This window comes from Neltuma alba, unplaced genomic scaffold (assembly GCF_004799145.2).
Source record: "Neltuma alba isolate B1F8T4 unplaced genomic scaffold, ASM479914v2 tig00013042_pilon, whole genome shotgun sequence".
NCBI classification, from domain to species: Eukaryota; Viridiplantae; Streptophyta; class Magnoliopsida; order Fabales; family Fabaceae; genus Neltuma; species Neltuma alba.
In genome coordinates this window covers 115,307-143,070 of record NW_021637386.1, presented here as the reverse complement: position 1 = coordinate 143,070, position 27,764 = coordinate 115,307, and the positions used below count along the sequence as shown (strand labels likewise).

General features: G+C 34.7%; 4 protein-coding genes and 1 pseudogene across 5 annotated transcripts; 4 read left to right on the top strand and 1 right to left on the bottom strand.

Annotated features, from left to right (window-relative positions):
- Window positions 1–1,299: 1,299 nt before the first annotated feature.
- Window positions 1,300–5,845, top strand: LOC114733905 (aspartyl protease family protein At5g10770-like). The gene is made up of 4 exons (XM_028921394.1): window positions 1,300–1,495; window positions 1,613–2,113; window positions 3,309–4,216; window positions 5,753–5,845. Exons 1-4 carry the CDS (start codon window positions 1,300–1,302, stop codon window positions 5,843–5,845), a joined length of 1,698 nt encoding a protein of 565 aa, XP_028777227.1.
- A 1,453-nt stretch (window positions 5,846–7,298) lies between these two features.
- On the top strand, window positions 7,299–12,502 carry LOC114733921 (uncharacterized; annotated as a pseudogene).
- A 473-nt stretch (window positions 12,503–12,975) lies between these two features.
- LOC114733922 (protein transport protein SEC13 homolog B-like) lies at window positions 12,976–15,492 on the bottom strand. Of its 2 annotated transcripts, XM_028921410.1 has the most exons (3): window positions 15,372–15,492; window positions 13,567–14,513; window positions 12,976–13,281 (listed from the first exon to the last, which is right to left on the bottom strand). In XM_028921410.1, exon 2 carries the CDS (start codon window positions 14,507–14,509, stop codon window positions 13,604–13,606), a length of 906 nt encoding a protein of 301 aa, XP_028777243.1. In that variant the 5' UTR covers window positions 14,510–14,513; window positions 15,372–15,492; the 3' UTR covers window positions 12,976–13,281; window positions 13,567–13,603. The 2 variants fall into 2 exon arrangements, with proteins under 2 accessions (XP_028777243.1, XP_028777242.1); XM_028921409.1 differs by lacking the exon at window positions 12,976–13,281 and having other exon boundaries at window positions 13,371–14,513.
- A 3,976-nt stretch (window positions 15,493–19,468) lies between these two features.
- Window positions 19,469–24,861, top strand: LOC114733920 (EH domain-containing protein 1-like). Its single transcript, XM_028921407.1, has 17 exons — window positions 19,469–19,515; window positions 19,765–19,859; window positions 19,973–20,052; window positions 20,530–20,598; window positions 20,670–20,727; window positions 20,880–20,935; window positions 21,016–21,052; window positions 21,149–21,210; window positions 21,967–22,080; window positions 22,196–22,298; window positions 22,406–22,455; window positions 22,788–22,916; window positions 23,008–23,259; window positions 23,353–23,432; window positions 23,686–23,812; window positions 24,027–24,170; window positions 24,548–24,861. Exons 1-17 carry the CDS (start codon window positions 19,502–19,504, stop codon window positions 24,731–24,733), a joined length of 1,656 nt encoding a protein of 551 aa, XP_028777240.1. The 5' UTR covers window positions 19,469–19,501; the 3' UTR covers window positions 24,734–24,861.
- A 1,287-nt stretch (window positions 24,862–26,148) lies between these two features.
- LOC114733930 (upstream activation factor subunit UAF30-like) lies at window positions 26,149–27,754 on the top strand. The gene is made up of 3 exons (XM_028921416.1): window positions 26,149–26,194; window positions 26,501–26,702; window positions 27,392–27,754. The coding sequence occupies exons 2-3, from the start codon at window positions 26,529–26,531 to the stop codon at window positions 27,518–27,520; spliced, it is 303 nt and encodes a 100-aa protein (XP_028777249.1). The 5' UTR covers window positions 26,149–26,194; window positions 26,501–26,528; the 3' UTR covers window positions 27,521–27,754.
- Window positions 27,755–27,764: the final 10 nt, after the last annotated feature.

The following is a 27,764-nucleotide window of genomic DNA, read 5'->3' as shown; positions in this document are numbered from 1 at the left end:
GATTAATCCCTCACAAAGTGACAAATCAAGGTTCAAATTTTTGCTGAAAGAAGTGCTCACATGTAGTGCCTGATAGTACCTCGAATAGGATTACTTCTAAAAAGAGATACCTATACTTTAGCAAAAAAAAAAAAAAAATCCACACAGTTATTGAATGATCTGTATATTTTAATTTCTATAATGAATATTAGAAATTATCGAATGATAATTGCAAATATTAAAAAAAAATTCCCGCCACTTGTATATAGCTCTTTCTCAGCCGAATCAAATTAACTATTTTGTAATTTTTTTTCGTTCCCTAATCATTAAATTTAACATCTTCCGATTTTGCATAATTCAGTGCTTTTCGGTAAAATGAAGCCATAAATAAATTTAATCTAATAATCCCAAACAAGGGAAATGCCAGGTGACCATCAATCCTTTACGCGCACGTAAACTATCTGGAACATCTGATCCAAAATAAGAAATACTACCTCAACATAAGATTAAAAAATTAGATAAATTAGTTGATTATAATAAATTTGATATGATACCTCTAAAATATTTATATGTATGCTGTCTTTGATTTTTGACATAAGATTTAATTTGCAGTTTAATTTAAATTATAAACTACATTTTATATTAAAAACCGGAGGCAAGTAGTCTTAGTTTGGGAAAATAAATATAAATGTAGAAGATAAAATGAATTTAGTTCTTATATTTGTAATCAAATCCAACCCTTTAATTAACTTCTATATTAGAGACAGAAGGGCGCATCGAATGCATTGGAGAAGAATATATTAATGATCGGGGAGTATGAAGATTCATAGGCTGTAACTTGTAATCTTTGAAAAAGTTGAAGATGAGATATGCTTTTTCTCTCTATCTCTCCACGTACAGAGAGAGAGAGAGGGAGACTCATAATTGCATAGGACTACGTGGGAAAAGCCAAAGTAGAATATGCTCCACCCCACCGTCTGGCTTTCTTTTTTCTATCCTATATACTACTACTATTTGGTTTTATGCACCACACATGAGCCTTGCGTATGTTAAAAAAGAAATTAAATCTTGAAGGTCGTTGATCCCAATTAAGATATCTTATGCCTCGGAGAAGAAATCATAGGGGAGTTCGCAGATCTTAGGTTGTAATGTTTGATACAAGAAGGATTGTTTGAGCCTTGTTGGCCTATTTGGCTGTTTTCTATTGGTAATGTAAAACCGAGTTGTGGAATTTATAGCCCATATAAAGGCCAACCATCCCGACACTTGAGCGTATCCGTGCGGCCTCCAGAAACACAGAAATAAATCTGTCTTCTTTCTATGGCTTCTGCTAATTCTTCTAATCCCTTCTTCTTTGCTTTTATTTCTCTGGTTTGCTTCTTCTTCTTCTTCGTTGAGAACAAACCCTTTGTTTCTGCAATAACAAGGAAAGAGTACAGTGAGCTTCAGCATACTCATCATCACATTCCTCTCAGCTCTCTCTTCCCTTCTTCCTCCTGCAGCTCTCTTCCTCCAGGTTCTTTCTCCTCCATGCATCTCGATCTCACTCTGTGTTATAATATATAGAATATAATATTCCTGCACATGCACGATAACGCATTCAATATATGTTATATTTTGATGCGACGAATAGGTAGAAGCAGAAAGGGATCGTTAGAAGTGGTACACAAGCACGGGCCATGCTCCAAACTGATGAAGCAACACACGTCCTCGTCAGTGAAAGCTCCATTAACAGTCCCACACAGTGAAATACTGGGGCAGGACAAAGCGAGGGTGAGAGCAATCCAGTCCAAGCTGTGGGAAGGGCAGAGTGAAGCAAGAGAAGGAGATGGGAGGTCGGCGACGTCAGAGGTGTCGGGCCAGGTGGCGGCTCCGGCTGAGGCTCCGCTTCCGGCAAGGTCAGGGAAGATTCTAGGGTCGGGGGACTACTTCGTGAGGGTAGGGTTGGGAACGCCGGCGAGGGAGTTGTCGCTGATATTTGACACCGGAAGTGACCTCACTTGGACTCAGTGTCTCCCATGCGATGGCTCCTGCTATACTCAGAATGATACTATCTTCGATCCTTCGCACTCATCTTCCTATTCTAACATCCCTTGCTCTTCTTCCCAATGTTCTCAGCTTTCCTCTGCCACAGGTGTGTGTCTGTGTTCCTTACCTCCTATAATCCTATATATATATATATATATGTATATATATATACACATGTGTATATTCTCGTTTATAAATAATCAAATACTACAACTACACACACATATTTATATATATTATTATTATTATTACACTGTAATCCATTGCTAAATTTACAGCCAGTTAGGGAAATTACTTTAGTTCTTATTAGCTACACATAAGAAGAAATCTGCATAAAAGTAGTTTTAATACAAATAATTGAATAGAATACTTTTCTGAATAACCTTCTTAATCTTTACAAGTTAATTATTTAGTTTCTATGTCTAGGATTGAAAGAAGTATAAATTTTTATTTTTTTGGTGAAAAATATAAATTTTTATGGGAAAATCCCAGAAAAAGCCTTTGGAATATACAAAATCTCAGATTGGGTCCTTAAATTTCGAAAATGACAGAATGGGTCATTGACCCAATCTGTCATTTGTGAAATTAAGGCGAATTGACAATTTTGCCTTTGACTAAGTAAAAGTGAGTAGTTATTCTCTAAACAAATATAGGTAACGCTTACACTGTTCTAGTGATTACAAAATTAGTTGTAGTTAATAATAAGGTACCTGACAATAATAAGATACCTGACTATGAAAAATGAGTAGCTATTCTCCACACAAATCTAGGTAATGCTTACATTGTTCTAGTGATTACAAAATTAATTGTAGTTAATAACAAGACACCTGACTATAAAAAAGTGAGTAGTTATTCGCTACACGAATCTAGGCAACACCTAAACCCTTATAGTGATTCCTTAAATCATTGTAGTGAATGAATGCAAATGAGGGCAAAGTTGTCAATTCCTCTTAATTTGACAAATGACATATTGGATCACTAACCCATTCTGTCATTTCCGAAATTCCAGGACCTAATCTAGAATTTTCCATATTGCAAGGACTTTTTTTGGGATTTTCCCAATTTTTATTTTATACGTGGTAAAAGTTGCATGTTTTACACCTGTACTATATATTTTCGGATATTTTGCTAATGTCATCCTAAGGTCTCCCAGCTAAAAGAAACAAGACCATATCTCAGATAATTTAGAACTCATTAACACCATCACATACATGATGTTAAACGTAAATTCAACATCCATGTCCTTGGCTTCTCACTATTTTTCTCATTTCTATGATAACTGTTAATAATATATAATGTAGGAATTGAGCAGAAATGTTCAGCAGACGGTTGCCTTTACCATACTAAATACGCTGACGGGTCCTCCTCCACCGGAAACTTGGCTAACGAAACACTAACAATTACTCAGACCCACGTCGTAGACAACTTCCTCTTCGGCTGCGGCCATGATAACAAGGGTCTATTCAACGGCACCGCCGGCCTCCTCGGCCTCGGCCGCAACCCCATCTCCTTTGTCCAACAAACTTCAGACATGTTCCACAGAATCTTCTCCTATTGCATCCCTTCCACCGCCAGCGAAGTTGGCTACCTCACCTTCGGCGGCGTACCCGCCTCCGACAACATCATTTACACGCCGTTTTCTTCCATCCCGCAGAGCTCCTCCGTCTACGCACTCGACCTCACCGGGATCTCCCTCGCCGGCGCCAGTCTATCGATCCCCTCCTCGGTGTTCTCCTCTTTCCGCGTGTTAATCGACTCCGGTACCGTCCTCACGTGGCTACCTCAGGCGGCGTACGGCCCCCTGAGAGACGCGTTCCGGAACGCGATGTCGAAGTACCCGATGGCAGGTTCGTTTGCAGAGTTGGACACGTGTTACGATTTGAGCGGGTACGAAACTGTTGTCATTCCGAAGGTGACATTGTCGTTTGGAGGGGGAGTGAATGTGAATCTGGACGCCAGTGGGGTTGTGTATGTGGTGAGTGAAACGCAGGTGTGTTTGGCGTTTGCTACGAATGAACACTTGGTGGATATTGCTATTCTTGGAAATGTTCAACAGAAAACAATCGAGGTTGTGTACGATGTTGGTGGTGGTAGGATTGGGTTCAGATCTGCTAGCTGCGGTGGAAATAGCAGGTTCTCTACCGGTTCTGCAAATCTCAACAACTCTACCGGTTCTGCAAATCTCAACCATCCAAATTTAATTTGGATGGTACAGATGTACTTTATATATTTTTTATTTTACTTTTTCTTTAAATTTTAGAATATACAAGATAAGGGGGGAAAAAAAAAGTAATGTCAACTTTTTAAAAAATAAAGAAAATATGGAAACAGCCGAATCGTGTTCTTTTGGCTGTAAGATCAGAACCCATGTCCCGGTGTAACTAGTTAATAATTGCTTGCTAGAGGCAAAAGTTTAAGATTTGATCAATAAATAAAAATTAATAGATCAATCTGAATTATGAATAAGGATGTAAGCATTATCAAAGGTTTTATCCATTGGTGTCTGCTAAAATGTCATTTATTTATATTCCATTGTTGGTCTTTCTTTTTTTCTCCCCACAGATAATTCTTCTCAAACTTGGTATCTATTTAAAGTCTGGTTTGGGCGTGTGTCTTAAATTTAATTATCATTTTCAATTCTTGCCCACATTTATAATTATAACCTTCTTTCACATTATTCATGAGTGATCATTGCTATATACCTCTTTTGGTTATTATTATAAACTTCAAATAACTAATTCAAGTATAATGAATAATTAATTAAAATTAGTTAAAAATAATAAATAGGTTTAAAATATATTTTTATTTTCAGATATGCCCTTATAATAAATGAGAAAAAAGATGAAAGAAAATGTGTGAGAAAATATGATGAGAGAGAAATAATTAAAAGTAACATTGAAAAAAAAATATCAAATATTAAGATAAACCTAAATTGAAGTTTATAAAATAAACCACATCCTTTCTCAAATTCAAAACTTATAAATAGGATCGGAGAAAGTACTTACAAATTAATTAATTGGATTTTACGTTAAATACTGAGGAGTATTATCCAACTATTAAAAGAATACGAATGTATGTCTATATATTTCTCCGGCAAAATCAGCACCATCATTCAATCCAACGGCTGAAAATACCACACTTTAAACATATTTTAGGAAAAAATGTACTTAAGCTGATCCATTTCCGTTGGATAAACTGTAATTAAATTTAAGATTGCCAAGAAATTAGAAAATAACGAAATAGTTTTAGCAAAATCATATCGAACTCTGGCCTTTATTTTTTCCCCGAAGGAATTCTCAGTTTTTGAAATTGTTATTCATCAATGTAGTCTTACTTAGACATGATATATATGTCAAACACACACAAATTAAAATTATATATCCTCAGGCATAAACGTAACTTATAATTACTTATCACTCATATCAAAAAAGATAATTAGTTAAAGCTAGTTTTCATTACGAATTAAATTTTTTTAATAAATTTAACCTTGATAATTAAAGTCTTTCTATTTGTTGATTTCCGAAATAAGCATTTGTAATGGGTAAGAATATTTGCAAATTATAAGAATTTCATGATATATATAGTACTCGATGCTTGCTTATATTTTGGACCCTAGATTTTTTTTTTTTTAAAACTAAAACGAAGTGATATTTAGATAAAGGAGGAAAGTAGGTTCCTGTCAAGATCAATCAAACTTCATTAGCAGCTTACAAAATCTTACGCAAGTTTTAATGTTAAATTTAAGATAGCTGCCATTCTGTCCCTTAACTCACAAATCACAACCTTGCGTTTGAGCACTTCTCAATCGCCGCAGATTAATTACAATGATTACGACTAATAGGCCAAAAGAAGTAGATCTCATAAACGAGGTTCAGCCAGCTAGGAACCCTTGGTTTTGTTTTATTGTCGATGAACAAAAAAAAATTAATATTAATATAATAATATATATAATAGTATAGGTCCTATAGGAAGTCATGGGTAGAGAATCCACGTTATCAAGTTGAAAGAAAAGGAAAGAATGAAAATACTCCTCCATTTCTTAACATAAAACCTGATTTGAGAATTGATATTAATATTATATATAAGACCTATTTCACTTATTTATTGATTTTTTAAAAATTAACTCTATTAATATTTTCGTCATAATAATCAAGTAGAAGAGAGAGGGAAGGAATTAAAAAAATGATTAGGATGTTTTAAAAAAAACATATCACATTAACTAATTTAACTAATATTCTTAATATACTCAAACTAATCAATTATACCTTATCTTAAGGACCAGATGAGTCACAAATAAAGAGAAATAACCTGCCATGTGGCTCTCTGAGTGTTGACTTGATTATATATATATATATATAAAATTTTAGGGTGTGTATTTTAAAATTATTTAAATTTTGTTTAAATATTTCATGTTTAGTTACCAGAATATTATTTAAGAAAAAATTATTTAATTTGTATTTTATATTTTGTATGGTGTTTACTTGTTGAAGAGCGGTGCTCCTTAATGAATAAACTATGAAATGAACATTACCACAAAAAGATACGTGTGAGGTCTGAGATGTTGACAAAATGTACCAGCATTCTCTTTAAAATTTAATGTGCGATATTATTTATATATTTACATAGTATCATATTATTAGAATTCATGTGCCCCCAAATAAAAAATTATTATTAGATCACGTAATATTTTATCACCTGATAATACTGTATTAATTAACAAATTATGAAGTTGGCCCAAAAAAAAAGTTTACAGACTATAAAATTGCATTGGTAATAAGATCAATTTATCTACAATAAAATGTATATATTATATTAAAATCCTGTAACCGATTTGAGAATCTTATTAGTGGTAATATATAAATATTTTCATAAGCACCTTGAATTTATACTTTAAACACTGACTTTGATAAGTTCATGGGTCTAACTCACTTCCATTTTATTTTATTTTACTAAAAAGATAAAATAGATATCAACTAATCTACTTATTAGAGATTTATTTTTCTTTTTACACAATTATCTAAACAATCTACTATATCAAGTCAAGTTTGAGTATTAATACCTAATTAGAATAAATCTCACAACATAATTTTTTTAACCCACAATATTTTAACCCTTGGTTTTTTTAAAGAAAATAGAATAATTTCCACTCAATGTAATTACCCATTAATAAATAGTAGATAGTTTTAAAGATGGAAATGGTTTATTTAGATGGTTTATTTTATACTTGACAGAGAACAAGAAAACAACAGCTAACATGTGACCCTACCAAATTTTTTCCTTTTCTCACATCCAAAACCAATCAGAACACGCCACTTCATTCCTTCCTATCTGGCCAAAACGGTTCCAGAAAAATACCATCACACATCAATTGAAAAAACCGCATAAAATAGCTTCAAATCTTCGATCCCTTGTCTACTTTTATTTCCATTTCCCCTGTTTATTCGCATTCATTTGATTCCATTCCAAAGCTCAGCTCTCGATTCTCCGATCGGCTCCACCGTCAAACCGTCCATCGCCATGGCTATGGACGACAATGGCGAGCCTCTGCTCAGCTCTCGAGCCATCACTTCCAAGTACAATCGCAGCGTCTCCCACGCCTACGACGAGCTTCACAGCTTCCGAACCTACCTCCGCTGGATGTGCGTCGACCAATCGAACGTCTGGACGGCGTTGGTGTCGTGGTCGATGTTCCTCCTCTTCGCCGTTATCGTCCCCGCCATCTCTCACTTCCTCCTCGCCTGCCCTGGCTGCGATGCCAAGCACTCCAGGCCGTACGACTCCATTGTGCAATTATCGCTCAGTAGCGTCGCCTCTCTGTCTTTCATCTGCTTGTCGAGGTTCGTGAAGAAGTTTGGCCTTCGGAGGTTCTTGTTCTTTGATCGGCTCTGTGATGAGAGCGAGACCGTGAGGAACAGTTACACCGGGCAGCTCAATGTGAGTTTCTCATCCATGCCTTTCTTTCTCGATTGTTCTGCAAGTTTCTGATCTTCTAATGACTTTTTGGTTCATCGATCTTTGAATGACTTGCTAATATGATACCATTGAGATTTAGAAGCATCTCGAGAATTCCTTTTTCATTCTGTTACGCTACTTCCTTCTTTTCCCCCTTTTCAGTTTTAAATACGAAAATGAACACTTCTTCCTGTTCTACGTGTTTTGACCTTGTGATAGCTATGGAAACAGAGGAAGAGGAACCTCTGGATCATTTTTGGCGCATCTTGTAATGATGAATTTGGCGGATAGAAATCGAAATTTGAATTGTCCACGAAATATATTAATAGAGATCCAGATTATGGAGCCAACCTATGGAAAATCACTTTCAAAGCTGTATTTTACCCTGCCAAGCTAGGGTTGGTGAATCGCTTCCAGTTCCATTGACTATAGTACAATATAATATGTGGTTATGAACAGGCAGAAAGAATAAATTCAGGGGAGGTTTTTCTTAGTGGACATGAACAATATAAAACAGAGCCTACTCGTTTGGTCGAAATTCACAAGGCAATTTTGCATAATTGATAGTTATAAGTTCCCCATTCAACTATCTGCTGTTGAATAAATGCTATGTTCCGGCCAAAAAAATAATAATAATTATTGTTGCCTTTTTCTTTTTTTCTTTTTTCCCCGATCTTCTGTAGATGAATGATAGACCCAACTTGCGGGAAATACTATGATTTGGGAAACATCCACTGGTACTTGAATTGATTGCATTCATCATGATTCACAGAGAACGAACAAAATAAATGCACTTGATTTTGACATATGCTCAGTTAATTGTGTGTCATTTTCGTTCCTATTAGCGATGTCTGTAGTCTTTTTTGAGTATAATTATATATACTTGTATTGAAAAATATAGAATAAATCAAAAGAAAACTTGTCTCCATTGAGTTGGTCATAAAAAAGTTCATCAAACCCATCTGATAATCGAATAATCGTGATCATGTGCTTGTTCTTGGGACAAATTGTGGTGGTGGCCCCACTTTAATAGGGGAGAGCTAGGAGATGTGTGCGTCAATTGATCATTCAGTGGATTGGAACTGATTCCGTGAGAATTCAAATGTTATTAAATTCATTGGATGTGATTGTTATTTCGTTCCTTTGGTCTTAGTTAATTCTTATGTGTATTCAAGCATTGTCCATTTAAGTATAAGTACTAATTTTTTCAGTACTATCATTGTTTACTAAATCAATTAGTAGTCTATATATTATAGGAAGACAAAAATCTCATAGCTGGACCGTTCATTTTGCTTGGTTTCCTTAGATTGTGTGTATATTACTAATTTTAAATATTCCTGCAATCTTCTTCCTGTCAATTTCAATAAATAAAACAGCAATCCGTTCCCCTGTTTATTCCATTATAGTTATGTTTTCAAACGAGTAATTTCTATCCAAAAGTGTTACAGATGAATAATATCAATATTTAATATTTATGTATATACTTCCTCCGGTTCTTAATAGAAGACCCTGTTTAATTTTTATTTTGGTCCTAAATATAAGATTCCAATCCACTTTGTCTCTCATATTTATATATATATATTTTTCAAAGTAACCTTTCTAACAATGATAGTTCTAGTCAATACACTTGATTAGTAAGGATATTTTAGGAAAGATAACACCTATTTAGGACAAATAACTAACTCAACTTACTTTTTTAATCTCTTTAAATTAGTCAACTGGTTCTTATAATTAAGATTGGAGGTAGTATAATAAAATTTATAATAAATTACATTATTCACATGTCATGAATTAAAATGTTGCATTTTTCTCGGTGTGTAATTAAACTGACTTCTTGTGTACATCTTATTTTACAGAGATCACTGAAGATTCTCTCAGTATTTGTGATCCCGTGCCTCATAGCTGAGAGCGCATACAAGATATGGTGGTATGCGTCAGGAGCGTCGCAAATCCCATTCCTAGGAAACGTCTACTTGAGTGACGCAGTAGCATGCGTGATGGAGCTGCTCTCGTGGCTGTACCGCACCACGGTGATCTTCCTGGTGTGCGTCCTTTTCCGTCTGATCTGTCACCTCCAAATCCTACGGCTAAAGGACTTCGCTTCTGTGTTCCACATGGACTCCGACGTGGAGTCAGTGCTGTCGGAACACCTCCGAATCCGGAGGCATCTCCGTATAATCAGCCACCGATTTAGGGCGTTCATATTGTGGTCCCTCATCCTCGTCACCGGTAGCCAGTTTGCTAGCCTCCTCCTCACCACCAGATCTTCTAGGGACCTTAACATTTACAAAACTGGTGAACTTGCGGTACGTACGCCCCTTCTCTTTTTAACTAGATTTTCGTGCCTCAATAAGTTTTTATACTAATAATAATAATAAAATGTTTAGATGAAATTCCTTATATTTATTATGTTAACTTATTTAGTTACATATGTTTCATATTTTAAAATATTATTATTAAACCATAAATTTATATAAAAAAATAAAACACATCATTATATGTGATTATGCAGCTTGATATAATAAATTTAAGTAACTAAAAGTATTTTAAGAGGTTGTTATTTATTACCGGAAACTTATCATTGTAGGTTGTCATGTTGTCACCTGGATCTTTTAGCAATGTGTTTTTTTTATTTATAATTTCATAGCAATTCTTCCGACTATAATTGTTGCAAAAGAAATAATGAATAATTTTATGTATAATTACAAAAGGCAAATTCTGGACCCAAAAAAAATTACAAAAGGCAAATAAAGGCATTTATTTAAATTTAGTTAGAAATTGCGTGAAAGTAAACACACAACTGTCATTACTCATGATCAACAAGTTATCCTTCTGTGCTGTACGAAGTTGTAAAATATAAGTTGTTTTTCCTCAATTATTTAACATGTTTGCGTTATGATTTGGTGCAGCTGTGCTCCGTGACACTACTTTCTGCGCTGTTAATCTTGCTGCGGAGTGCGACAAAGATCACACACAAAGCACAAGCGATCACAGGGCTTGCTGCCAAGTGGCACGCGTGTGCCACGTTAGATGCGTTTGATGGGGTGGGGGGTAGATGGGGAGACACCGACGGCTCAGATTGCATGTGAAAGAGTCTATCCGGCGGTGGGGACTGATGGAGAATCGGAAGCTGATGATGATCCAGGAGACGAAGAATGTGAGATTAATACTACCAGATTAATCCCAACATACGCCCGCAGCACGATCTCATACCAAAAGAGACAAGCTTTAGGTATGCCCGTCAGACCAAATTATTCCTCTCTCCTATTTCCTTTTACGTAATTAAACCCTTTCGCTTTGTTGTTGTCGTGGGGCAAACTTGTCGTTTTGTTAACTTTGAGGACAGCTCAGCTGATGTTTTCGGTGGAAATACTTAATTATGACTAAATTAATGCTAAGTCTCATTCTTAATAATATTCCTCCTTTCATTAATTTAAAACTTATTTAACTAATTTAATTAGATTAATAAAATTAGGTTGATTAGTTAATTATAAAAAATGTGACATGTTTTTCATAAAACACTATAATCATCTTTCTTAATATTCTCTCATCCTCTCTTACTTGATTATGATTAAGGGAACATTAATAGGGATAATTTAAAAAAATTTGATAAATATGAGAACTGAATCTTATATTTAGGACTAAAATTAACTCAATAATTAGATCATACATTAAAGATTGGATGAGTATAAAATTTACTTCAGTTAAATAAAATAATTAAATTAATTATTTGTAAAAAAATATGTGCTAATCTTCCTAAAACTCCCCATTTAATAATTTGCATAAAAGCTGTTCTTAATGCCAATTCATTTAACATTAATGTGCAATCAATACAAATAGTTTGAAAAACAATTATAAAAAACAAAATAAATTGAGATCTTATATTTAGAATTAAACTTAACTTCAGCTAGCTCCTATGTTATGGACTGAATATAATATTAATTTAATTTCCTTAACTATTTAGTTACAATTTTCAAAAACAAAGAAATGGACATTTGCTAGTATTCCCCCCCCCATAAATGTACAGTTTCATTTGAAAATATCAAACTGATTCTTTCATCAAGGGGAAAGAAATCATCAAGTCACACATTACATGATCAAAAGAATCATTGTTCTTATTGCCGTTTTGAAACTGTTTGTGTTTGAACATAAAAGTGACATAATAATTTGCTTTTATTCATGGCTGCAGTGAATTACTTCGAGAATAACAGAGCAGGGATAACGATGTTTGGATTCATGTTGGATAGGAGCACACTTCACACCATTTTCGGAATTCAGCTGTCTCTTGTTCTATGGCTACTCGGCAAAACCATTGGTTCCTTTTCTTGATCGCGCCCATTTTCCACGTTTACTTCTTTTCCATGTTTTGCCCCTTCTCTTTAATGTCCTTTTGAAGGTTTTGAGAAAAAAAAAAAAAACAGAGAGAGATCGTTGAGTTGGAATTATAAATTATCAGGGCTTGCCTGGCTATCCGATCATGTACAAATGTCCTCTTCTTGTTAGACTTCTATGTCATCAAATATTATCTCCACATATTGATTCACAAGGGCCCCTTCCCCACCCCAACCCCCCCCCCAAAAAAAATAGAAATAAAAAAAAAAAAGAGATGCCTTCCCTTTTCTGATACACATGAATATGTAGCTAATGTATATGCAAATCTGTTAGCTCTCTTATGCAAGAAGTTAACGGTGACATCCAAACCTCTGTTCATATGCAGAGGGTATATCTTTGAATTCACTGGCAGAAACAATTGAATCCTCATAATCTCAGTAGAACTTTTAGCCACGGTATATACATCTCAGAGGAAATAATCTCTACTTATCAATCTTAGCCATCTTAATCAGTCTTGGGCTTGTAGCTTATCATCATCATGCAATAAAATTGCAAATAACATGTTGAAATAAAAGGCTTTTATTTCCTTCTTTTTCTGCTGTCAAATAATTTCGCACCATAAGGAGAAACTGCTATCACACACCACACCACAGGAAACAACTGTTCATTTTTATGGAACACAATAAAGCAAACGATCCGTTAGAATTAAAACATAATGGAAAGTCACCCTTGAGGTCCATGCGGTGTAGAGAACTTATTCTTCATTCTATGTCTCATATTCCAAAACTTGGCATACAGCAATGAAATTAGCTTCATGCACATTTAAAAAACTCAAACAATCATGAGACTTCCAGTCGAAGAATCACATGCAGAAATCATAAGCTGAATTTCATTATAATTAAGGAAACCATTCGCCAACTTCTTTTGAACTCAGTCCAACATGCAGAGAAAGTTGAGACGGCAAAATTGCAGGCAAGTGCCGTTTTTTCTTTGGGAAAAAAAAAAATTTAAGCTCCTGAATCCAGATACGTATTAATAATTGTGATTGAGTTTCACGGCCACATTTTATGCAACTTGCGTGAAAAGAAGAAATGTCATATTGTATCACTGAATGTAAATGTTCTAACTGATAAAAGAAAACAACTCAAACTATAGAACTTCATTCTTTCAAGCACAGAATGTTCAAAGGATCACAGAGTCGAAGGAACCAAGGATCATGAAGCACAATTACTCAACTGTATATGTAACTTAGACTTTAAAAGAGAAAATTCTAACCATTATCCCAAATCAACAAGACTTCAAAATTACGATTCTACGGCTCCACTGTCGTCACCTGTTGCCACTCCCCGTCTACTGCTTCCTTCCATAATGTCACATTATTGTTCCCATCGGCCACAGCCAATATATTTCCAGTCAATGACCATGATACCCTCCAAACTGGGGTCTTGAAATCATATAAAACCTTGCCTTCCCACTGATCTCCCTCCCTCGCCACTGTCCATATAATGACTTTACCATCTTGTGATGCACTAGCAATTGTAGATTTAGGAAGCCCCAAATTTGGTGCCCAAGCAACATCTCGTACCCAATCTGTATGCATCTGAAGAGCAGGAAAGCAGTCCATCTTCCAAACGCCATTGTAGAGTTTCCATACCTTTACAGTATTATCACAGCCACCAGAGCATAGCTTCTGTACAGGGTCAAGCAAGCCAGTGCCAACAATAGCACCAGGTGCTGTTGAGGGGGCCCATGAAACAGATGTAACGCCAACAGGATGAGCTTGATCAATTCTTGAAGTGTCCCAGCCACCATCTGCTCTTGCAGTGAAAACAGAGATGTTACCATCAGATGAACCACAAGCCAAGCAAAGACCTAACTCATGAGGCGCCCAAGAAACTGAATTAACTGATGACTTGTGGTCATCAAACACATGAGCTTGAGTCCATTCATTTGGATTGCCCTCCTTCCATATAATGACACGACCATCATAAGAACACGAAGCAAGAAGAGACCCAAATTTAGGGTGAGCCCATACTACCTGCCATACAGGCCCTTGATGTCCAGTCAGGGTTGCTAGATGTTGAGAGGCTGTGTTGCTCACCCCAATTATCTTAATGGTGTGGTCAGATGAGGCTGTAGCCAGCCGTTTACCATAGTAATCCATTGCCACATCATGAACCGTGTCTTGATGACCAGTTTCAACCTTCTGAGAAGGCATATTTCTGTTAACATGCATATAGGGACAGTTAGTCACACAAATATCCCATAAAAGAAAACAGGAAAAACGATCCTTCTGCCAATTGTTCCACCCAATTTCAAGAAACTTGTCATGAAACAATACAATAAATAATCAAATAAACAATAGCAAGGTTGAAGTCATTGATCCATTGACACAAGATTCGATCCAATCTAGATAGTAAAGGCAGATCGCTGTCCCAAGTATAGAAGTACAGTGCAACTGAAGAAAAAAAAGTCTTAACATAAAGTAGATTTCACCAGTGCAAGCGCAACTACTCAAGCTTCAATTAACAACTCACATACGATTATAATGTTAGAACTAACATGAAATCAAACTATAATACCCATAATACAGGCTCATGTTAAAAAATAAACCCTGGTCCAACCTAGGAGGGACAAAAACAAACCCAGAGTTTAAAACCGAGAAGAATACCCTGGGCCCAAGAGAAAAGAATTGAGTAAAACTCGACCATTTCTACATTGTATTCAACGATTATGACATGAAAAATATTTTTCCGACCATCAGTGCTTAATTACCACCTCGTATAAAATAAAAAATTTCAACAATCCACAGAAAAAAAGAGAAAAAATTCCCAGGAGAAGCAAAGCCAAGAGCAGCACATGCGTGGAAAACCCTTCAATAGAAGTTGAATCGGAAGAAATGAGGAGAAAAGGCAGGAAGAATCAGAATTTTTAGATTGATGAAAGGGAAGATTGTAAAAGCTGCGAAGAAGCAGGAAGTGGTGACGAAATCTGAAGATCTAATTTGAAAATATCAAAAGATCAAGTAGGGCTGCACGAGAAAATCGAAAGAGGTGTAGTGAGAGGATAAAAGAACAAACCTGTACAGTAAAAGAGAGCCGGCGGTAACGCGAACTGATCGGAGCGGCCCTGGACGGTGTCAGGTACAGTTGCGGATGAGTCAAAACTCGAGACGCAGAGGATGACAGCGAGAAGCACAGATCTATGCTCTGCGATTTGAACGATGGGCAGGATTAACAGGCAAGGGTTGGCCTGCGCAGAGGAAAAATCTCTATCGAAACGACTGGTCGTTTCAGTTTCTTTGGGTTATAGGTTATTTTTTTATTCTATGTTTTAGCCCAATTAACTGAAGCCCAAAAATTTTTTTTTTCACCTGAAGCCCAAACCACACTAATCTCATAGGGCATTTTTAATTACTTACACGCATTAAGAAATTCACTTAAAATTAGTAAATCTAATTAATTTTTTAATTATTTGAATAAAATCTCTCCACTTAATTAATCACACTAAGTGCTCCAGTATGGAAAATAACGAATGATAAAGAAATCTGGGGAAAAAAAATTAATGCCACAGTATTTGCAAAGGGCTCTAAAATAGCACCATAGAAACCTTTCAAAAATAACCTCTAACAAGGACCAAAGGAAATATATATATATACTCCTTCGGTTCTAAATATAAGACTTCTTTTATAGTGTAATTTACATTATAAAAATGGTTAAAAGGGATCTTATATTTAGAACAGAAAGAGTATATATTAGGCTATTATTTACCAATATTATACACACAACATATACATTTACATATCCATAAACACGCACACTATGCATGATATATAATTACAATTTCAATATCTGAAATTTAAAATTTAATAGAACCCCCTGTAAAACTTTATAGGGTTAAGTAATCCGTAAGTCCTTATAGTTTCAACTAATTTTGAGTTAGATCCTTATAGTTTTTTTTCTTTTTATCAGGTCCTTATACTTTCATCTATTTTTAATTAGGTCCTTGCATTTATTTTTCTTTTTATTAAGTCCTTATCATTTCACTAAAATTTTAATAAGGTCCATCTAGTTTTAATTTTTATTTATTAATTAAATATAAACTTAATTAAATAAATTAATACTGAAATATAAAATATTAATAATTATATAATAAAAGATAAGTAATATAATTAATTAATTAAGGAAAAATTTTTAGAACAATTAATTTTTTTGCTAAAAAAATAAAATTATAATAATAATTCATTATTTTTAGAATATTATTGTTTATAAACTAATATTACATAATATATACTATTTTATGTTCATAGAATAGTACTATTAGAATTTATAAAATAAAGAATAAAAAATTCAGGGGCTTACTTAAAAATAAGGTAATCTTATAAGGACTTGATAAAAAGAAAAATAAATACAAAGACCTAATTAAAAATAGGTGAAAGTATAAGGACCTGATAAAAAGAAAAAAAATTATAGGAACCTGATTCAAAATTAGTTAAAACTATAAGAACTTACAGATTACTTATCCCAACTTTATAAAGTTAAAGCTTTCTTAATATAAGACATCAAATTCTAAGACCAAATGAAGAGGTGGGAAAAAAGTGGGTTTGTTGGGGGAATCCGTTAATGGGGTTATAACTTATATTAAAAACTAATCTTCCTATAAGAGATCAAAGTTATATATATATATGTGTATGTATATATGTATATATATCTTAACAAACAAATAAAAAATAGGAAAAATCTCAAAAAAAGACCACCAAAATTGAAAAATTGTACACAAAGATCCGCTTACAAAAATTATTGTCAAAACTCATACTAATGTTCTAACGGATCCCTATTTATAATTTTTCTATTCTGGCAGTCTTTTTTGCAATTTTTCCTAAAAAATACGCATATACAAAAGAAAATTTTATTGAACATGAAAAAATAAAATGATTACAAAAAAAGACCTGTCAATCATAGCCATATTCGGTCAATTTAAACGAAGCCCAGATGAATTAAACAAATGATCGATCCAAAACATCTAGATCATGACAATGATGAACAAAACTAAAGAAAAACACTAAAAATAGGCATATCTTGTCCCCTTCCGATTGGTTCCAAATAATGTCATGCGAAATTGTGGTGCCAGAAAAACGAAATTCTAATACCAACTTTTCTCCGCTGCCCAGATCATCACTTGGAATTTATTTTCAAATAGATTTCGCAACACAACTTTTCTTTATTTATTTCTCTCTTTCTTGTATCATTTCATTACTTTGTTTGTTTTTCCCTTTTGCCTGAAACATATATAGTGGTTGAATAACTAAACATTTGGAAAACTTTGTATAAGAAATGCATCCCAAGTCAGCATGTGCGCCAACTGAAATTAGGTCTTGCGCCAAATGATCTTAAGGGCCAAATTTCCATATCTGCTTCGTCTTTTTTGAGAGCATAGTTTATTTTGTAACACATTAGATCCTAAGATCTTCCCAATTTCCATATTTGTGTAATCTCAGACTTGGTTCCTTTCCATTGTGCTTTCAATGCAAAATCTGAACAGCTCATATTACTGATCTTAATCAGAAAATCCTTCAAGCTTTTTTTGGGCATCCAGTTTCTTATATCTACTTCAGTTTAACTTGAAAGATTAATGGAAGGACTAAACTAATTCAGATTAAGGCAGGTAAGGCTCCAAGAGCAACAGATCTCTACCACCAATGATTTAAAGGAAAATTACACTCAGGTCCCACAAAAAATAATTAATTTCAAAAAAGTCTCTAGAAATCCCGAAATGATTCTGAAGTCCCCAAGGACCTGTGTGTAATTAATTGTAATTGTGAAATTACTTATTTACCCTATTAATTTTATTGCAGCAATTCATTTACAACCTCAACAGTGGCTGTTGACAACCCGAGAAGAAGTGGTTGACAACCTCGACAGTGCTCCTGACAACTCACTCTGTGGGATGCTAGGGGCATTACTGAGGTTGTTAACCATCTCTTCTTGAGTTGTCAACAGTCACTATTGAGGTTGTAAATGAATTACATTGGGTTTAAATTAATGGGGGTAAATAGGTAATTTCACAATTACAATTAATTACACATAGGTCTCTGGGGATTTAGAAATCATTTCGGGATTCTAGGGACTTTTTTGAAATTAATTGTCTTCTGTGAGCCTGAGTATAATTTTCTCATGATTTAATAATGCTACATTATCAAAGTTTGAACTCGATTAAATTGGTACAACCCTTATTTTACAATGATTTATATACAAAGTGGTCTCTCCACTAACTGGGAGGAAGCCACATCTGCATAATCTCCAACTTGTCTTCCACAAAATCATGCAATTTTAGATTTTAATTTCAATTCAAACTCATATACAATGTACCTATATTTTATGCGGCAATTCAGGAGTTATTTGGAAGTGTCATCGGGTAAAATTCAAGTAACTGAAACTGTGATAAAATATTAAAAAAATAAATTTGAAAGAAGCTAAAGTATTTATTTGGCTCTTTAACTCTATGTAAAGTTTTAGTTTGATCTCTTAACTTTAAAAAGTATATTTTTAGTCCTTTAACTCTAAAATTATTAGTCTTAAATGATGATTTTTATAACAATCATTGTTATTTTGAAAATTAAACTTAATATAGTAGCATTTAGTAATATTTTATCAATATTTAAAAACTCAATATCATTATTTTTTATTAATAGTTTTAGAATTAAAAAACTAAAAATTTACTTTTTAAAATTAAAAGACTAAAATAAAATATTATATAAAATTAAAAAACTAAAAATATAGTTTAAGCTTGACATAAAATCTTTGAAGAGTCAAAGCAATTAATGCGCATCCATGTTCGGATTAACGAGTTGCCACGCCATCTGCACATAGCGAGTCAGACTCAAATAAGCAATCTCGTCTTCCTCTTTTGGCGCATTCTGGTGAAAAAGCGTGACGCTTCACATCAACACAGGAAAATCCATTATCCAATACTACTCTCTGTAGCCTCGCCTCAATAGGAAAGGCTCGTTCTTTTTGAGTTCTTGTTGCCCATCCGCCTCAAGGATCCAATACGACACCGTCAGTGGATTCTTCATCGACCCAGGGCCCAGGTTCTGTTGTAATTCTCTATTCCTTCCCCGAAATAGGCGAATCAATCAATCAATCATTAATTCACATCAATGTGTGTATCAACTTTTTGAACGAGCATAGAATGACGAGTTAATATTTTTATGCTTGCGTTGAGGTATAGATCACTGCTGAGTTATTCATATCAAATCATACAAGTGCAATTGTGCCATCCACTTACTTGCCTTGAGAAATCTAAATATTATGATGTGATAAGATGAATATAGGCTGTTAGATGTAGTTCAAAAATTACGTGAAGAGCTTTTAGTATCATGATTTACAAGTTTTCCGCGCATCACGCTAGTATTCCTCTTTCGTATTAGTATCGAGGGAAGGTCCCAAATTTGAGATCTTGGCCAATCAGCAGGACCCTGAGAATGGAGATCGATACGTTGCCCATTAGTTCAGTCTCTAAAGAACACCAGAAGATCTATCAAGAGTGGTTCAATCATGCTGATTCGGGTACGATTGTTTTTCCCTTCGGATTTCGCTCTTGGTGCTTCTTGGGTTTTAACTGTGAGTACGTTTATACGATTTTGCGATTGCTGATTTCGCTTTCCCCTTGGAATTCTCAGATGGTGATGGCCGACTTACAGGGAGTGATGCCATTACATTTTTCTCCATGTCGAATTTGTCTCGCCAAGATCTTAAGCAGGTGCAGCACCGTAAATTTTTCTTCCCATGGTTATTTTGGATGGTTTGTTTATTGGATTTTATGTCTTTGCAAATAATATATGCAAGTGCATGAGCCTTGGTTTTTGAATATCCCCCTTGAAGCTTCGTTGAGTGTCTTCTATATAGAATTTGTGTGCATGATTACTTTCTTCGGTTGAGTAGTTTAAACCATATTTGCATTCGGTAAGGAACGGAATTTAGCGAAGCAAATAGGAACAGTGAAAGGGGACACAGATTGAGGAATGCGATCAATTTCTAAATGCTTGATACGAGTATATAAGTGAGAGGACGCAACGCTAAAAAATAGTGTGGACGTACAATATTAGGAGATTTAGCATAGACGTATGAATTTCACAGGCTAGCCTCTACTTCTTCCCCAGTTCTTATTTTTACCTTTCTTTCGTGTTAACTAAATTTACTAAACTCTTTCTTTGCTGCTCTCCTTATTTAAAATAAGGTCTGGGCTATTTCAGATTCAAAGCGACAAGGATTTCTTGGTTTTAAAGAATTTATCACTGCTATGCAGGTATATATTGTTCTGTTTTCTTCTAGTTTACTGCTGTGCCATTTCTTGAACCTTACCCATTTTTATTGTAGCTAATTTCCTTGGTACAATCTGGCCGCCCAATTTCACATGATTTATCAACTAGTGATGGTGAGTTTTGTGCCTTTTACTCTGTAATCTGTAATCTTGGTTGATTTTCTCTGCCATTGCGTATTAGTTATGTATTTTGCTGTGTTCATTTTTTATGTAAATGCCCATTTATCTTTTAAAGTTACCTAACGGAAGCTTAACTTCTATTTCAGTGGATTTGGAAAATCTTAAACCTCCCGAAATGGAGGGTTTGGATGTATTACTGGCAGTAAGAATCTCCCTTTCTGAATATATTATTCCTTTTATGTCCTTTTTGCGGAAGCGCTTACCTTGTATCTGTTTATCCAGAAAAAAAAGCATAAACATAAAGAGCATGATTTGAATGGTAATACATCTCTCGTTTGTTAGAATATGTGCTAATATACTGTTTCTCTGTTCCTTCATCGCTTGGTTCCAAGTTCAGTAATAAGTAGTCATGCAGGTAGTACTCCACTGCAGCCATCAATTTCAGCAAATTGGTTTTCATCAAAGTCAACAAAAAAGGTAATCATTTTCCTAATGATAGTCAGATCTTTTTTTGGGTGGGCATTATCCTTCTCTTCTGATGCTTCGTTTAGATCCAGGTTTCCAACCTTTGTCCTGCTTTGTTAATGTGTGTTGTTAAGCTCTGGTCGCATTTTATGTCATCACGATTTTGAAAGGCATATATTGGAGACATTTGGGCCTCATTACAAATATTTATCCGCTTGTTGTTGTGCAATTTTTTTGTTGTCTCTCTCTCTCTCTCCCCCCGACCTCTGACACCTTTGCTTTTTTAGCAATTTACAAACTGGAATATATTATTTTCTTGGACCTTTTAGTTAGCTCCTGTATGCTGTATTTGAAATTAGGTTTTTTTGGCTGCATATTTATTTCTAATATGAACTGATACAGTACTTTTTAAGGCAGTACTTTTGGGAGCTCATTCAACTTGTATAGTTTTATTTTGATATGGTATGGCAGTGGGCTCTTACTAATGTCCTCAATGGTCCTTAGATATATCTTAACGTTTTCAGCTTTCTATTCTTGTTTTTTCTTTTTGGAGCAACAAAATGTGTATTCTCTTTACTCCTGGTTTGTTTTCTGTTAATACATCAATTGTGTTAAAGATGCCGTGAAGGCCTTTCTATCGATAATTTTTGCCGGCCCTTCTAACTGTGTGTGTTGTTATTCCTTTGCTGTAATATCATTTTCTAAAAGATTGTCACATTTATCTTTATAATCTTCTCACTTTATTTTCTTGGGTTGCATTGTTGATAGGTGCCTCTTTCTGCCGTGACATCAATAACTGATGGGTTGAAGAGACTATACATTGAAAAGTTGAAGCCACTTGAAGTCACATACCGTTTTAATGATTTTGTGTCTCCATTACTGGTCAGTTGGCTATCTGTTTATTTTAGAAAATTTACTACCTACTCTCTGCATCACCTTTCTCTTTTTAATCGATTTATCAGTTTACTTTATGATGGAAATTCTATGCATTTTGCAGGGAAATAGTGATTTTGATGCCAAACCAATGGTTATGCTTTTGGGTCAGTACTCAACAGGAAAAACAACATTTATCAAACATTTGCTTAAGAGTAGTTATCCTGGCAAGTGCCCCTGGACCTTTGTATTTCTGTATAATTATATATGTGTTGGACTGCTTATAGCTATTATATTCCTGATTTTTAACTTGTTTGTCTCCTCTTGTCCACAGGAGCTCATATTGGACCTGAGCCTACAACTGATAGGTTTGTGGTTGTTATGGTATGTGTGAGGCCTGCTTCAATCCCCCTTGACTGTTCTAACGATTTTTAAGTATGACAAATAGCTTCAAGGCTTTTGCTGTTCAAATTTAGATATCTATTTTAATTCTGCATTCTGAGACTGAACATCTTTGATAAGTTGAGTACTGGTTGTGAAAGCAAGAGGCAGGCTTTCCCTATATTGAGTTTGGTATTTTTATAGCAATAGTGCCAAGTCTGGTATCCAGAAAAGTTGGTTCTTGACTTTATTCATGCATTTATTCTCTCTTGTACTCATCCTAGCAAATCAGTTGATTCATTCGTTTTGCTGAGATTAGTTTTACATCTGTACAGTCCGGGCCTGATGAGAGAAGTATTCCTGGTAATACTGTTGCTGTTCAAGCTGATATGCCCTTCAGCGGTCTCACAACTTTTGGCACAGCTTTTTTGTCAAAATTTGAGTGTTCTCAAATGCCTCATCCTGTAAGTCGTGCTAGATCCATTAAGAAAAATGAGCTCTTTCTTCTTCTTCTTCTTATTTTGGCATCTGAAACTTCTTTTCTATTGCCCCAAGTTACTGGAGCACATTACATTTGTGGATACGCCTGGGGTCTTATCAGGAGAAAAGCAGCGGACACAGCGAGCATATGATTTTACTGGTGTGACCTCCTGGTTTGCTGCCAAGTGTGATTTGATACTCCTTCTTTTTGATCCTCACAAACTTGATATAAGTGATGAGTTCAAACGCGTGATATCTTCCTTGCGAGGGCATGATGACAAAATTCGGGTGGTCCTGAATAAGGCTGACCAAATTGATACTCAACAAGTATAAGACTGTCTATTTAGGAACTTTTACTTTTACCGACAAAATCTTTTGAAACATTGCCAGAAAACTAACCTGCTTATCCATATGTTGCAGCTGATGAGGGTTTATGGAGCACTCATGTGGTCACTCGGGAAGGTGTTGAATACTCCTGAAGTTATGCGAGTATATATTGGGTAGGGCTGTTATATTTGGGCATGTACTTCACTGTCTCTGATATGGAACTCACTGTGTCTCTTCAATTTCAGTTTAGTGACTTCTAGTTTAGTAGAGACCATATCATGAACTGGTCTTTTGGTTATCTCTCTTTGTATGGAAACTTTTTCTTCCGAGTGTTTTTACCTTTTACCATGTCAAATGCTTATGTGCCCGTTCCTGAGCAGTTCAGATTTCTTTTGATTCTGAGATTCTCTCTGCTTATTTTGGCAGCTCCTTCAACGACAAACCAGTAAATGATGCTGTTAGTGGTCCAATTGGTAGGGATCTCTTTGAAAAAGAACAAGACGACCTTCTTTCAGATCTGAAAGATATACCAAAGAAGGCTTGTGATCGAAGAGTGAGTTCATTTTTTTTTTTGGTTAGTACCTTGTTAAATCAAAGTTTATGCTGTCATGGTTTCAGTAGAAAGAATCTACCAGGAGCAGTCCGTTGACTGAAAGCTTCAAGAAGAATTATACTAACCATTCAATGATGGCTGTTCTTTTGGATGTGAATGAGATTATAATGAACAAACCCCATGTTCTGATAATTTACATAACATTTGATTCCAGATAAATGAATTTGTAAAACGAGCCCGAGCCGCCAAGATACACGCCTATATTATCAGTCATCTCAAGAAAGAGATGCCTTCTATGATAGGCAAGGCCAAAACTCAGCAAAGGCTTGTTGATAACTTGGAAGCTGAGTTTGGAAAGGTATGGCTCCATTGTTATATTGTTTTAGCTTCTCTGCTTGTCAAAAGATTCTTAGATGAACAGATCAAACCATTTACAAGCAAACAAGTTAACACGTTGAAAACTGGAGGAAAAATGACTATGAGGTGTCAAAGAAGGAACATAATTACTAAAAAATCCCATAACAATTGAATAGTATACAATGACGAGTTCCAATGCAGAAAATGACACGTCCATACTGCTCACCTGCTAGCGAGAATTTTTTGGTGATTACATTATTTTCTTGGGACGTCGTAGTAATGTTCTCGAAAGGATATTCAAGAACTGTTCTTCCTTGTCTTTGTTTGATGATGTTTTGAAACTCTGCGTATACATAATGGTGTGTTTGGAAATAATAGGTGCAAAGGGAATTCCATCTACCTCCTGGGGACTTCCCAAACAGTGAGCACTTCAAAGAGGTGTTGAGTGGATTCAACATTGACAAGTTCGAGAGGTTGAAACCAAAGATGATTCAAGCAGTTGATGACATGCTTGGTTATGACATTCCAAAACTCTTGAAGACTTTCAGAAATCCCTATGACTAAGTTTGAGCGATACTCAAACTGATTCTACAAACAAGAGATTGGACAGATTCCGACGTTGTAGGTTGTAGCATAGACACATGTAATATAAGTATATTAAGAAATTTTATTGTCCATTCTTTTCTTCCTCTACTTTTCGCGGGATTCTTGAGAAATGAGAATGTTAAAGCTAAAAAATTCATTGTGATCTTTTGTACAGTTAATAAAGTAATATTTTGTTAGATCTTTTTTTTTTTTACAAAAAACATATATTTGATATTTTATTCTATTTATAAATGTGATTACAATAATAAATTTAATAAAATAGTTAAACATATTGTTAATCACATAGGGCATTCTGAAAAAGGGATTTTTAATCTCAATACAAAAATAGGTTTCATTAAATATTTTTGTATCTAAACTGAGTAGTCTATAATTTGTTTTGCTTCATATATGTTTATGTCTTACGCTCTTACTATTTTAAATACTTAATGCGGTGGAATTAACGGAAGAGAAGTTTAACTTATTTCAAGTGATTTTATATGAATATGTAGAAAGAGTTTTACACCGGAGTTAACAGTAGCATCAAAGTAAATTGAAAAGATAGCACCTCCAGTTCTCAATATATAAGAATTAGTTTAAAGTTTAATTTAGTTCTAAATATACGATGTTAATTCATTTGATCTTTCATATTTATTTATTTATTTTTAAAGTAGTATTTGTAGTAGTTACATATTGTTAAATGGTAGTTGTATTTAAGATACATGATTAGTAAGAGTATTCTATAAAAGATAAGACATATTTATTATAAATAATTAACTTAATAAATTTTTTTAATCTACTCAAATTAATCAATTATTTCTTATATTAATTCGGATATTATCAGAAGAGACCTTGGAAAGCCCAATATGGACATCGATATGAATGTGGCGGAGGAGGTCGGTGAGGCTGGCTTCATTGGCATAGCGGCTAATCCATGAAGGGAAGCCTTCCCAGGCTCTCCACGCGGTGGTCATCGCCGCGAAGACCAAAGGTGGAAATTAGGCTGAGGTATTTTCTTAATTTGTTTGGAAAGAAATACTTCTCTTCTCCAATTTATAGAGCAGAAAAGAAAGACATTTTTTCAGTTTTATTTATAAGATGTTAAGAAATTATTTTTTTATATAGATGTATAATTTTATTTTTAATTTATTATTATGTTGATTTTATTTACATAAAATATAAGATATGATGTAATTAAATAAAAAAATTAAAAAGTTGTTAAATTTTAATCAAACATATTAAAAGAATGTTTTGTTATTTAATTTTGGGGTGCTATTAACATTATTGCTACTTGCCATCTTCTTAAACGGTGCGTGTAAGGAAAACCTCTTCTTTAACTCCAAAAATTGGACTCGCTGCACATCGCAGAGCAGAATTGAAGGGCTTCGAACTGGAAGCGTCCTGTCACAGCAACAGAAGCTAAGAACAGGCGTTTCTTTGCTGGTAAGGAAACTCGTATATCTGACTGTAGCTATTGGTTTCCCCTATTGGCCTGCGGATTATGCTGGATACTTCGCTGCCTTCTTGTTGCTTTGCTTAATATAGTTATTGTTTTTTCCCCGCTCTGTATTATGTTTTTAACTTATAATAATTCATGAGTTCCCTCCCCTGTCACGGAGGAAGCACGAGCAAGAGCCGCCTCTGCCGTGGAATTTGCGAATGATATGATTTTTATGGATCTGCTATTTGCTTACTTTGATGCGGCAGCTGAGTAATGTTACTGAATGATTGTTTCCATGGAAATTTCAGGTTTCGAGCGATTTGTGGATAGAGAAGAATGCTTTCGCAGCGGGTGAAGAAGACCATCACTGATAATCCAAAGAAGCTAGCCAACTTGATTGACCTTGTAAATCTTCCCTCGACGGTTCGAGAATTTGTGGGTCAATCTCAAACTTCTCGGTTAGGCTGTTTTATGCGGGTTTGGTCCTACATCAAAACCAATAATTTGCAGGTTTCATTTTCTCACGTCTTCCTGTTTTACCTTTGGTGAAGTCATCTTCTTACAAAATTCCATTTACTACTCAAAAATCAAATTTTGTTCTAATTTCATAAATAGGTACTAGAGCGTTACCATGTGATCTTTGGACTTTGGAGAATCGAACATTCTGTACAGTTGTAAGAAAATTGTAATTCTGAAGCAAAAAGATTTTTGATTGAGCCAGTAGATATTCTGGTTAATTTTAGAGGACCAAAATGGGGTTTTTATCTTTTCAGAAACATTATGTTCTCTGATAATTACTTAAGCTGCATATTCTTCCTCTGTTGTTGATTACGGAAGCATAGAAGGTTCTTCCTTCAATAAGGAGTTCCATTGTGTAAAGTTGTGGCATTGAAGCTGGGATTTTATGAAAAATACCCTGGTTTTGCTTCTATAAACATCCCATACTCTACGGGTGTTGATGAAAGATCACTCCAAATAGAGTAGATTTCTTCTGACATATTTAAACTCACATGATCCAACTTTCTCCAGCTTACCAGCCTGGCATAAAATGAAAGCCATGAGTGTAAAATATGTTCCATAGGGTACTGTGCTTGTTGTGCTGCAAGTCATGAGTTGGGTTGGTATATTTAACTTTAATTCATGATACTTGTCTTCAGAAGAAATGACTAAATTATGAGTTGTTCCTTTAATTTTTGTAGGATGCAAACAATAAGAATGTGGTGAACTGTGATGAAAAGTTGAAAAGTATTCTGTTGGGGAGATCTCAGGTCGAGTTGGCAGAGCTTCCTGAACTGATCAAGCTGCATTTCCCAAAAGCACCCAAGTAAATATATGATATCAATCACCTTGTCTGCCTGTTTAGAAAGCAACCTCTAGCGATAGATGAGAATCCAAATTTGTTTGTATTTTTATTTTTTTGGGACGCTATCTTAATCTTTCAGAACATGATGGAGCAGTTGTTTCAATCTAACATGTTTGTTGACTACTCACGTTGCTTACGGAAGAGGATCATCTCCTATTCCCTATGATTACTTAAATAAAGGTTTTACACTAAAATAAAAGTGTTTTGGC